The 12,871-nt window shown below is 36.9% G+C and overlaps 1 protein-coding gene and 1 non-coding gene across 4 annotated transcripts; both read left to right on the forward strand.

The window, feature by feature from the left end:
- Positions 1–223: 223 nt before the first annotated feature.
- On the forward strand, positions 224–2,299 carry LOC112786740 (uncharacterized protein At2g39920). Of its 3 annotated transcripts, none has more exons than XM_072230152.1 (5): positions 224–374; positions 487–585; positions 881–1,325; positions 1,494–1,694; positions 1,818–2,299. In XM_072230152.1, exons 2-5 carry the CDS (start codon positions 528–530, stop codon positions 1,993–1,995), a joined length of 882 nt encoding a protein of 293 aa, XP_072086253.1. In that variant the 5' UTR covers positions 224–374; positions 487–527; the 3' UTR covers positions 1,996–2,299. The 3 variants fall into 3 exon arrangements, with proteins under 3 accessions (XP_072086253.1, XP_072086252.1, XP_025685896.1); XM_072230151.1 differs by having other exon boundaries at positions 487–581; XM_025830111.3 differs by lacking the exon at positions 224–374 and having other exon boundaries at positions 381–581.
- Positions 2,300–9,255: 6,956 nt separating this feature from the next.
- Positions 9,256–9,363, forward strand: LOC112787356 (small nucleolar RNA R71). The gene has a single exon (XR_003194774.1). It is a non-coding gene; the product is annotated as a small nucleolar RNA R71 (small nucleolar RNA).
- Positions 9,364–12,871: the final 3,508 nt, after the last annotated feature.

The raw sequence follows: 12,871 nt of genomic DNA on the forward strand, positions 1-12,871 counted from the left end.
CTAGATATTCAATTTACTAGGTATATGAATAATTATTTTAATATTTAAATTTAAAAAATAATTTGAGATAGAATATTTTTTTATTTTTTAATTCTAAAATCCATTATTTATAAAAATCATTATCTATCTAACAAAACCGAATTTTATAATTATAACACCGCTTTTATGAGAAAAGCTACTTTAACAAAATGAATAAATAATTGGACTAGAACTAAAAAAAATTATTTCTCACTGTTCACACATGAAAATCAAGTAGGAAAATTACAAAACAAAGAAAAACACATAAACATCATAGGAAGCTTCCTCTGATGGGGTGGTGTGACTCCTGCAACAATATCTTCCCCGTACATTCTAGTACAATGCAATTTACAAATGTTGTTCTTCTTTCTTAACCTCACTTTTCCTTCAAATATATGTTTTGCTTCCCATTCTGCATACTACTTATCTCATGCATGAATTGTGATAAAATCTTCTGTTAAATTGTAGGTTAGAGGTTAGCTTCTAAAGTTTTCAAGTTATGTCTACTAATGGCCATCAAATTGAGCAGCAATATTCTACAAGGAATCTCTCAGATAGTTCTGGTAGGTAATTAACCATCTTTCTTCATCTCAGATAGTTCTCATAGATATCTTAATGTTTGTAGTACTTTGAATTACAATCCAACTTCAGTAATTATCATTTCTTACTTAATTAGTACCTTTTTTATTTTTTATTTTTTAATTATGGTGGTCATCAATTGTAAGCTACTAAAACTTTTATCTTGTTCTTCTTTTGCTGGTTAATTAAGCTTTTAAATAAAGTGTATATCTTAGATTCTTAGTTGTTATATGATAGGCTTTCTAGGAATTTCAACTTTTTCTTTCTTTCTTGCTTGTTACAGAATCTGGAAGCCATTATGAGCTAGAATCAAGATTTTACATGACATCCTGTACCGCCATAATCTTCGTCGCTTCGCTTGTGACCGTTGGAGTTCTGTTAATAACTTTGGTGGTTTCATTGACAATTATGTTGCAATCTTGTCAAAGTAAAAGCAGTGGAGTTATTAAGCTTCAGAATGTGAATGATTATTACAGTTATTGCAAGATGCATTTTCTGCATGCTGAGCTTAATAACTTGGAAGGCAATTATCTTCCTAACATATGCAGAGACCTGGCTATAAATTATGTCAAAGAAGGACAATATGGAAGAGACATGGAGTTAGCTAGTTCTATGATTGATGATTACTTCAACAGTGTTAAGCCTTCAGATCATGGTTTGGATTCAGTCTTGATGGACATTGATAACATTTTTGCTATGAATCCTCATTCCTCCAATTTGTTTCATAGGTGATCTTCTGCCACTGGAAATTGTTTTCTTTTTTTTCCCTCCAATTGCGGCCGGATTGCTAGCCTTGGCCTACAGCAATCTGGTGTTGGTGGCTTGTTACAACAACCGATATTAGTTACTTATATATACTAGGTACTCAAAGTTTGGTGTTTTCACTCTTGATATAGGTTTCAAAATGACAACATTAGCAACTGTATCAAAGAGGCTAAGAATTTAAAGCTCAGGCTTTTGTTAAGATTATACCTTAATCTTCAAACTGCTGGATGGTCCATAATTTTGTTATCAAGAGAGTCTGAAACACAACGAAATAACACCATTAATCATCTTGTCTCAGCAGGGTTTAGAGGTTGGTCTGCCTTGTTAATGAGGTATAGTAATCATGTTCCTTTTACACATCATAGACAAGTACTAAAGAAAAATATCTTCCCTGTTACAAAATTTACTTATATCTTACTCTTCAACTAACATCAAACACACTACATTTTTTGCAGAAGAAAAGATGAAGTTTCTGCCAAGGAGAATGAGTACTTCTATAGGCAAAGGAATCTGACACAGAAGAAGGGCTTCCGCATAAAAAGCATCATAAGCAGCCATGTGGATGCTTTGAAATTTCTGGATAAAGGAATGCAGATCTTATTGCTTCCAAACCCTATGTGTCACAAGTTTTAGCAACAATTGCGAAGCATACACAATTGACATTAGCACAAATCTAAGAGTGATAGTTTTAGAACGAACAAATTGTAATTATCATTTATTAATTCTCTGAAACTAGTAGTTGTGTCTTTCAGTCTTTTGTTACATATGTAAATGAAACCGAACCAGTGATCATAAGTTCCATGGTACGATCAAAAGAAAGCCACATGAATTCATGAAGTATCTTGGGACAGTGCCACGTCCAAATAGTCTCCCAAGAAAAAATCTTTATGCTAGGAATTTTTCATGCCTTACTATGAAAAACAAGAATATGCATGCATGAAGATTTCAGATGTTTCTCGTACCCAACTATGCATTATTCTAGAATTCTAATCATGGCCATGCTAATTATATTAAATAAAAATATGAAGAAATCTATTATTATCTTTTAATATATAAAAAATGAGCCGCAAAACATTTACCCCCGTTCTGGAATTCTAACGTGTGTCCCCAATTCCGCCTCCATAAGCTCGACGCGTGGAAACAAAGTTATTTCAATTTTGTGTTTTGCTCCTCATCAACAAAAGCTTCTTACCTAGTGGAAGGTTATCGGGGGAGGCATTTGTCCAATGAGTTGAAGAAAGTGAATCTTGCAGCAATTCTAAAATCACTATCTAGAGGAAGAAAATAGAAATGCTACTTTTTGATTGAATGATTAGGGTAAACAATGAATTGAGAACTCATTGTGTGTGATGGAGAAGACAAAAAGAAGCAGCAATCTTTTTTCCAAATTCTAAGGTACCCCTTTTATCCATTGTGTTTAGCACATGTTAGAGCATTAGTAATCCCAAAATGATGAGATTAACGATTGATACTTTGCTCTCATTAGTTGAGTGGGCTTAATCCCGGATTCCTAATAGGTTTTGCTCGATTGAAAAATTTAGTCTATTAGTTTAAACAATGACCTAATTTTGACGCTACTTCGTGAAATTTAAAACTAGGTGAAGAACTTTTCTTATGATATGGTCTTTATATATTGGATGCCGGTAGTTTTATTTTACCATAACTATTTTGTCTATTGAATCTTTCATCCCACCATCCCCAAAGCTTTGAATACTTTATGTCCTCCGTATGGCTTTAACAAATGCTTTTAATCAAAAGTTTGATCGTATTGCAGACATCAATACAACGAAATTGGCTTGAAATTTGGTTGTTGGAATTGTTCATGTATATGAGATTCCTAGCTCATGGAATCCCACAGATATATGTAGCTTAGAGTTGGTACTCCAGATTGAAATGGTGTGTATCCTACTATTTATTTTAAGATATGGTGATATTAATTTGTGAAGTTTATGCATGTTATTTTGTATATATTTGTATCTGTGTCTGTTAAGAGTAATCATATACATTGCTCCATTCCGAAGGCAAATGTGGTGATTTTTAAGATTGTTGTTCGTGAATTTGGAATTTAATCAATGAGAAATTTCATTGTTCAACCAAATTCAAAAGATGTGAGGACAACTGCACACAAGTTCAAGTTGAGTTTTTATATGAAAACTTCTGTCAGTGCTCCCTCCAGTGAGACTTTTCAACTGAATCCTTTCCGATTTGTCTCCTTTTCGAAAATTGAAGCAATTGATGCTGTCAATCTGAACATCCTCCTAGGTAATATATTGATGAGATCATTGATAAAATAATTTATTCGATTATTTAGTTATGTTATTTTGTTTGTGGCTGATTTATTGTGTCTTTGTTGGTTTTTATCTCCACTGTGGTATAGATCGCATTGATCACATTGTTGGAAAGGATGATTGGTGCACGAAATTGTGATCTCCAGGCTCGAACAAATCCTGGTAATGGATCCAAAGCTTGGTGCTCTGATCTTAATTCATAATTGTCACAACTTCGATACAACTAACCAGCAAGTGCACTGGGTCGTCCAAGTAATACCTTACGTGAGTAAGGGTCGAATCCCACGGAGATTGTTGGTATGAAGCAAGCTATGGTCACCTTGTAAATCTCAGTCAGGCAGATATAAAGTGATAATGGTGTTTTCGAATATTATATAATAGAATAGGGATAGAGATACTTATGTAATTCATTGGTAGGAATTTCAGATAAGCGAATGGAGATGCTTTTCGTTCCTCTGAACCTCTGCTTTCCTGCTATCTTCATCCAATCAATCTTACTCCTTTCCATGGCTGGATTTATGCAAGGGCATCACCGTTGTCAGTGGCTACATCCCCTCCTCTCAGTGAAAGATATGCTCACATGCTCTGTCACAGCACGGCCATTCATCTGTCGGTTCTCGATCATGCTGGAATAGGATTCACCCTCCTTTTGCGTCTGTCACCAACGCCCAGCACTCGCGAGTTTGAAGCTCGTCACAGTCATTCAATCATTGAATCCTACTCGGAATACCACAGACAAGGTTTAGACTTTCCGGATTCTCTTGAATGCCGCCATCATTCTAGCTTACGCCACGAAGATTCCGGTTAAGAGATCTAAGAGATATTCATTCTAGCTTAATTCATGTAGAACAGAAGTGTTTGTCAGGCATGCGTTCATAAGGGAGAAGGATGATGAGCGTCACACATAATCATCACCTTCATCACGTTCTTGGGTGCGAATGGATATCTTAGAAGAGAAATAAGGAGAATTGAATAGAAAACAGTAGTACTTTGCATTAATCTTTGAGGAACAGCAGAGCTCCACACCTTAATCTATGGAGTGTAGAAACTCTACCGTTAAAAATACATAAGTGAAGGTCCAGGCATGGCCGAGATGCCAGCCCCTCTGATCTAAGAACCAGGCGTCCAAAGATGCCTAATACAATAGTAAGAGGTCCTATTTATAATAAACTAGTCACTAGGGTTTACATGAGTAAGTAATTGATGAATAAATCCACTTCCGGGGCCCACTTGGTGTGTGTTTGGGCTGAGCCTAAGTGTTGCACGTGCAGAGGCCATTTGTGGAGTTGAACGCCAGTATCTGTGCCAGTTTGGGCGTTCAACTCTGGTTTTGGATCCTTTTCTGGCGCTGGACGCCAGATTTGGGTAGAAGGCTGGCGTTGAACGCCAGTTTACGTTGTCAATTCTTGGCCAAAGTATGGACTATTATATATTGCTGGAAAGCCCTGGATGTCTACTTTCCAACGCAATTGGAAGCGCGCCATTTCGAGTTCTGTAGCTCCAGAAAATCCACTTTGAGTGCAGGGAGGTCAGAATCCAACAGCATCAGCAGTCCTTTTTCAACCTCTGAATCTGATTTTTGCTCAAGTCCCTCAATTTCAGCCAGAAAATACCTGAAATCACAGAAAAACACACAAACTCATAGTAAAGTCCAGAAATGTGAATTTAACACAAAATCTATTAAAAACATCCCTAAAAGTAACTAGATCCTACTAAAAACATACTAAAAACAATGTCAAAAAGCGTATAAATTATCCGCTCATCACAACACAAAACTTAAATTGTTGCTTGTCCCCAAGCAACTGAGAATCAAAATAGGATAAAAAGAATAGAATATACTATAAATTCCAAACTATCAATGAAACATAGCTCCAATCAAATGAGCGGGACTTATAGCTTTTTGCCTCTTGAACAGTTTTGGCATCTCACTTTATCCATTGAGGTTCAGAATGATTGGCATCTATAGGAACTCAGAGTTCAGATAGTGTTATTGATTCTCCTAGTTCAGTATGATGATTCTTGAACACAGCTATTTTATGAGTCTTGGCCGTGGCCCTAAGCATTTTGTTTTCCAGTATTACTACCGGATACATAAATGCCACAGACACATAATTGGGTGAACCTTTTCAGATTGTGACTCAGCTTTGCTAAAGTCCCCAATTAGAGGTGTCCAGGGTTCTTAAGCACACTCTTTTTTTGCTTTGGACCTTGACTTTAACCGCTCAGTCTCAAGTTTTCACTTGACACCTACACGCCACAAGCACATGGTTAGGGACAGCTTGGTTTAGCCGCTTAGACCAGGATTTTATTCCTTTAGGTCCTCCTATCCACTGATGCTCAAAGCCTTGGGATCCTTTTTATTTGCCCTTGCCTTTTGGTTTTAAGGGTTATTGGCTTTTTCTGCTTGCTTTTTCTTTCTATTTTTTTTTAGCTTTTTTTTTTCTACATTTTTTTTTCGCCTATTTTTTTGTTTTTTCTCTCTTTTTTTTTTTTTTTGCAAGCTTTGTTCTTTGCTGCTTTTTCTTGCTTCAAGAATCATTTTTATGATTTTTCAGATTATCAAATAACATGTCTCCTAGTCATCATTCTTTCAAGAGCCAACATATTTAACATTCTTAAACAACAACTTCAAAAGACATATGCACTGTTCAAGCATACATTCAGAAAACAAGAAGCATTGTCACCACATCAATATAATTAAACTAAGTTCAAGGATAAATTCGAAACTCATGTACTTCTTGTTAAAACATTTTTTATTTAAGAGAGGTGATGGATTCATAGGACATTCATATCTTTAAGACAAAGTTACTAACTACTAATGATCATGTAATGAAGACACAAACATAGATAAGCACATAACATAGAAAACGAAAAACAGAGAAAGTAAGAACAAGGAATGAGTCCACCTTAGTGATGTTCTTGAGCTCTTCTGTGTCTCTTCCTTGTCTTTGCTGCTCCTCCTTCATTGCTTTTAGATCTTCTCTGATTTCATGAAGGATGATGGAGTGCTCTTGATGTTCCACCCTTAGTTGCTTCCAATAATTGTGTGGAAGAAAATGTATCCCCTGAGGTATCTCAGGGATCTCTTGATTTGCAGTCAAATGTTCTACCACTGAGCTATAGACCCTTGATGGAAGCTTTTGTCTTCCCTTTCCTCTTTCTAGAGGTTTCTCTGGCCTTAGGTGCCATCAATGGTTATGGAAAAAACAAAAAAAGCTATGCTTTTACCACACCAAACTTAGAATGTTGCTCGCCCTCGAGCAAAAGAAGAAAGAATAGAAGAATAAGAAGAAGATATGGAGGAGATGGAGGGAGATGTGTATTCGGCCATATGGGTGGGATTGGGTGGGGAAGAGATGTTGAATTTTGAAGGAAAGCGGGTGTATGGATGTGAGTGGTCAATGGAAAACAGAAGGGATGATCATGAATGGGAAGAGAGATGATGAGGTAGGTGGGGATCCTGTGGGGTCCACAGATCCTGAGGTGATCCTGTGAGGTCCACAGATCTTGATGTGTCAAGGCATTTACATCCCTGCACCAATTTAGGCATGCAAAATGCCCTTGCACACAACTCTGGGCGTTCAGCGCCCGGTTGGTGCCCTTTTTGGGCGTTGAACGCCAGAACCATGCTTGTTCTGGGCGTTCAGCGCCAGGATGCTGCCCATTCTGGGCGTTCAGCGCCAAAACCATGCTCTGTTCTGGCGTTTGAACGCCAGACAGATGCTCCTCCAGGGTGTGATTTTTCTTCTGCTATTTTTGATTTCGTTTTCAATTTTTATATTTATTTTGTGACTCCACATGATCATGAACCTAAGAAAACATGAAAAACAATAAAAATAAGAATTAGATAAACATTGGGTTGCCTCCCAACAAGCGCTTCTTTAATGTCAATAGCTTGACAGTGGGCTCTCATGGAGCCTCACAGATGTGCAGAGCTTTGTTGAGACTCTCCAACACCAAACTTAGAGTTTAGATATGGGAGTTCAACACCAAACTTAGAGTTTAGTTGTGGCCTCCCAACACCAAACTTAGAGTTTGACTGTGGGGGCTCTGGTTGGCTCTGCTTGGAGAGAAGCTTTTCCTGCTTCCTCTCCATGGTTGCAGAGGGAGATCCTTGAGTTTTGAATACAAGGGAGTTCTCATTCCATTGAAGGACTATTTCACCTCTGTCAACATCAATCACAGCTCTTGCTGTGGCCAGGAAAGGTCTTCCTAGGATGATGGATTCATCCTCTTCCTTTCCAGTATCCAGGACTATGAAATCAGTAGGTATGTAGAGGCCCTCAACCTTTACTAATACATCTTCTACTTGTCCATAAGCCTGTCTTCTTGAGCTGTCTGCCATCTCTAGTGAGATTTTAGCAGCTTGCACCCCATAGATTCCCAGTTTCTCTATTACAGAGAGGGGCATGAGGTTTATTCCTGAACCAAGGTCACAAAGAGCCTTAAAGATCATGGTGCCTATGGTACAGGGTATTATGAACTTTCCAGGATCCTGTCTCTTCTGAGGCAATGTCAGTTGATCCAGATCACTTAGTTCATTGATGAACAAGGGAGGTTCAACTTCCCAAGTATCAATGCCAAATAATTTGGCATTCAGCTTCATGATTGCACCAAGAAACTTGGCAGTTTGCTCTTCAGTAACATCCTCATTCTCTTCAGAAGAGGAATACTCATCAGAGCTCATGAAGGGCATAAGGAGGTTCAATGGAATCTCTATGGTCTCTAGATGAGCCTCAGAGTCCTTTGGTTCCTCAGAGAGAAGCTCCTTATTGATCACTGGACATCCCAGGAGGTCTTCCTCCTTGGGATTCACGTCCTCTCCTCTCCTCACAGGTTCGGCCATGGCACTTATGTCAATGGCCTTGCACTCTCCTTTTGGGTTCTCTTCTGTATTGCTTGGGAGAGTACTAGGAGGGATTTCAGTGATCCTTTTACTCAGCTGGCCCACTTGTGCTTCCAAATTTTTAATGGAAGACCTTGTTTCATTCATGAAACTTACAGTGGCCTTAGATAGATCAGAGACTAGATTTGCTAAATTAGAAGCGTTTTGTCCAGAGTTCTCTGTCTGTTGCTGAGTTGATGATGGAAAAGGTTTGCTATTGCTAAACCTGTTTCTTCCACCATTGTTAAAGCCTTGTTGAGGCTTCTGATCCTTCCATGACAAATTTGGATGATTTCTCCATGTTGAGTTATAGGTGTTTCCATAAGATTCACCTAAGTAATTTACCTCTGCTATTGCAGGGTTCTCAGGATCATAGGCTTCTTCTTCAGAAGATGCCTCTTGAGTACTGTTGGATGCAGCTTGCATTCCATGCAGACTCTGAGAGATCATATTGACTTGCTGAGTCAATATTTTATTTTGAGCCAATATGGCATTCAGAGTATCAACCTCAAGAACTCCCTTCTTCATAGGCGTCCCATTACTCACAGGATTCCTTTCAGAAGTGTACATGAACTGGTTATTAGCAACCATATCAATGAGTTCTTGAGCTTCTGCAGGCGTTTTCTTTAGGTGAATGGATCCACCTGCAGAAGTGTCCAGTGACATCTTTGATAGCTCAGATAAACCATCATAGAATATATCCAGGATGGTCCATTCTGAAAGCATGTCAGAAGGACACTTTTTGGTCAACTGTTTGTATCTTTCCCAAGCTTCATAGAGGGATTCACCTTCTTTCTGTCTGAAGGTTTGAACATCAGCTCTAAGCTTGCTCATCTTTTGAGGAGGAAAGTACTTGGCTAAGAAAGCCGTGACCAGCTTATCCCAAGAGTTCAGGCTGTCTTTAGGTTGAGAATCCAACCATAATCTAGCTCTGTCTCTTACAGCAAAAGGGAAAAGCATGAGCCTGTAGACTTCAGGATCTACTCCATTAGTCTTAACAGTATCACATATCTGCAAGAATTCAGTTAAGAACTGAAAAGGATCTTCAGATGGAAGTCCATGAAACTTGCAATTCTGCTGCATCAGAGAAACTAATTGAGGTTTCAGCTCAAAGTTGTTTGCTCCAATGGCAGGAATGGAGATGCTTCTTCCATGTAAACTGGAATTAGGTGCAGTAAAGTCACCAAGCATCTTCCTTACATTATCATTATTTTCGGCTGCCATCTCCTCTGCCTGTTCGAAAATTTCTGAAAGATTATCTCTGGATTGTTGTATTTTAGCTTCTCTTAGTTTTCTCTTCAGGGTCCTTTCAGGTTCTGGATCTACTTCCACAAGAATGTTCTTATCCTTGCTCCTGCTCATATGACAAGGAAGAATGGCCAGAAAAATAATGATAATAATAGAGATTCTCTTTACCACAGTATAGAGGTTCCCTTATGTAAGTGGAAGAAGAGGGGGAGACAAAGAATGTAATGTAAAGGAAGAAGCACAACTATACGAATGGAAGAGATGTGAGATGAGATGTCAGGATATGAATGAATAAATAGAATAAGATGGGGGAGGTATAATTTTCGAAAATTATTTTTGAAAAGGAGTTAGTGATTTTTGAAAATAGTTTTTGAAAATTGTTAGTATTTTTTCGAAAATTTTTTGAAATAAAAATAAAAATAAAATAATTAGTTAATTAAAAAGAAATTTTTGAAAAAGGGGGAGATATTTTCGAAAAATGAGAGAGAGAGTTAGTTAGGTGGTTTTGAAAAAGTTAAGAAACAAACAAAAAGTTAGTTAGTTAGTTGAAACAAATTTTTGAAAAGATAAGAGGTTAGGAAGTTAGAAAAGATATTTTGAAAAGATATTTTTGAAAAAGATAAGATAAGAAGATATTTTTGGAAAGATATGATTGAAATTAGTTTTGAAAAAGATTTGATTTTTAAAATCTCAATTAATGACTTGATTCATAAGAAATCACAAGATATGATTCTAGAACTTAAAGTTTGAATATTTCTTAACAAGCAAGTAACAAACTTCAAATTTTTGAATCAAAACATTAATTGATTAGTTATTTTCGAAAATTTTATATAAAAATAAGAAAAAGATTTTTGAAAAAGTATTTTTGAAATTTTCGAAAATAACTAATAATTTTGAAAAAGATTTGATTTTTGAAAAAGATTTTGAAAAAGATAAGATTTTCAAATTGAAAATTTGATTTGACTCATTGGCAACAACTTGATTTTAAAAAATTTTTGAAAAAGTCAATCCAAATTTTCGAATTTGATGAGAGAAAAAGGGAAAGATATTTTTTTTTTTTGATTTTTGAAATTTTTTTTTTTGAAAAACATGAAAAATATGCAATGCATGAGATTTTTAGATCAAAACAATGAATGCATGCAAGAATGCTATGAATGTCAAGATGAACACCAAGAACACTTTGAATGTCATGATGAACATCAAGACACAATTTTGAAAAATTTTTAATGCAAAGAAAACATGCAAGACACCAAACTTAGAATTCTTTAATGCTTAGACACTAAGAATTCAAGAATGCATATGAAAAACATGAAAAGACACAAAACAAAAAATCATCAAGATCAAACAAGAAGACTTACCAAGAACATCTTGAAGATCATGAAGAACACTATGAATGCATGATATTTTCGAAAAAATGCAAGATGCATATGCAAGTGACACCAAACTTATAACATGACTCAAGACTCAAATAAGAAACACAAAATATTTTTTATTTTTATGATTTTCTAATTTTTTTTGGATTTTTTTCTTATTTTTCAAAAATTAATTGAAAGAGGAAAATAAGGATTCCAAAATTTTTAATATGAATTCCAGGAATCTTGCCATGTTAGTCTAAAGCTTCAGTCCAGGAATTAGACATGGCTCACTAGCCAGCCAAGCTTTCAAAGAAAGCTCCAGTCCAAAACACTAGACATGGCCAATGGCCAGCCAAGCTTCAGCAGATATGGATACTTTTCATGTATAGAACAACTAAGTGTGTGAGAATCTCTTCATTTGTGATGGTAAGTTGAAACCCCAGTCCAAAAATTAGACATGGCTTACAGCCAGCCAGGATTCAACAAATCATCATGAAACACTAGAATTCATTCTTAAAAATTCTGAAGAAAAATATATTTTTGAAAACATTTTTTTTTTCTAAAACAGATGAGAGATTTTTGAAAATATTTTTGAAAAATTTTTGAAAACAAAACGAAAAGAAAATTACCTAATCTGAGCAACAAGATGAACCGTCAGTTGTCCAAACACGAACAATCCCCGGCAACGGCGCCAAAAACTTGATGCACGAAATTGTGATCTCCAGGCTCGAACAAATTCTGGTAATGGATCCAAAGCTTGGTGCTCTGATCTTAATTCATAATTGTCACAACTTCGATACAACTAACCAGCAAGTGCACTGGGTCGTCCAAGTAATACCTTACGTGAGTAAGGGTCGAATCCCACGGAGATTGTTGGTATGAAGCAAGCTATGGTCACCTTGTAAATCTCAGTCAGGCAGATATAAAGTGATAATGGTGTTTTCGAATATTATATAATAGAATAGGGATAGAGATACTTATGTAATTCATTGGTAGGAATTTCAGATAAGCGAATGGAGATGCTTTTCGTTCCTCTGAACCTCTGCTTTCCTGCTATCTTCATCCAATCAATCTTACTCCTTTCCATGGCTGGCTTTATGCAAGGGCATCACCGTTGTCAGTGGCTACATCCCCTCCTCTCAGTGAAAGATATGCTCACATGCTCTGTCACAGCACGGCCATTCATCTGTCGGTTCTCGATCATGCTGGAATAGGATTCACCCTCCTTTTGCGTCTGTCACCAACGCCCAGCACTCGCGAGTTTGAAGCTCGTCACAGTCATTCAATCATTGAATCCTACTCGGAATACCACAGACAAGGTTTAGACTTTCCGGATTCTCTTGAATGCCGCCATCATTCTAGCTTACGCCACGAAGATTCCGGTTAAGAGATCTAAGAGATATTCATTCTAGCTTAATTCATGTAGAACAGAAGTGTTTGTCAGGCACGCGTTCATAAGGGAGAAGGATGATGAGCGTCACACATAATCATCACCTTCATCACGTTCTTGGGTGCGAATGGATATCTTAGAAGAGAAATAAGGAGAATTGAATAGAAAACAGTAGTACTTTGCATTAATCTTTGAGGAACAGCAGAGCTCCACACCTTAATCTATGGAGTGTAGAAACTCTACCGTTAAAAATACATAAGTGAAGGTCCAGGCATGGCCGAGATGCCAGCCCCTCTGATCTAAGAACCAGGCGTCCAAAGATGCCTAATACAATAGTAAGAGG

Source organism: Arachis hypogaea, chromosome 20 (genome assembly GCF_003086295.3).
Source record: "Arachis hypogaea cultivar Tifrunner chromosome 20, arahy.Tifrunner.gnm2.J5K5, whole genome shotgun sequence".
Lineage (NCBI taxonomy): Eukaryota > Viridiplantae > Streptophyta > Magnoliopsida > Fabales > Fabaceae > Arachis > Arachis hypogaea.

Coding starts and splice junctions, on each gene's coding strand:
- LOC112786740 (XM_072230151.1), top strand. CDS start 518: ATGTCTACTAATGGCCATCAAATTGAGCAGCAATATTCTACAAGGAAT. Junction 582..880: donor GAATCTCTCAGATAGTTCTG/GTAGGTAATTAA, acceptor TGCTTGTTACAG/AATCTGGAAGCCATTATGAG. Junction 1,695..1,817: donor TGGTCTGCCTTGTTAATGAG/GTATAGTAATCA, acceptor CATTTTTTGCAG/AAGAAAAGATGAAGTTTCTG.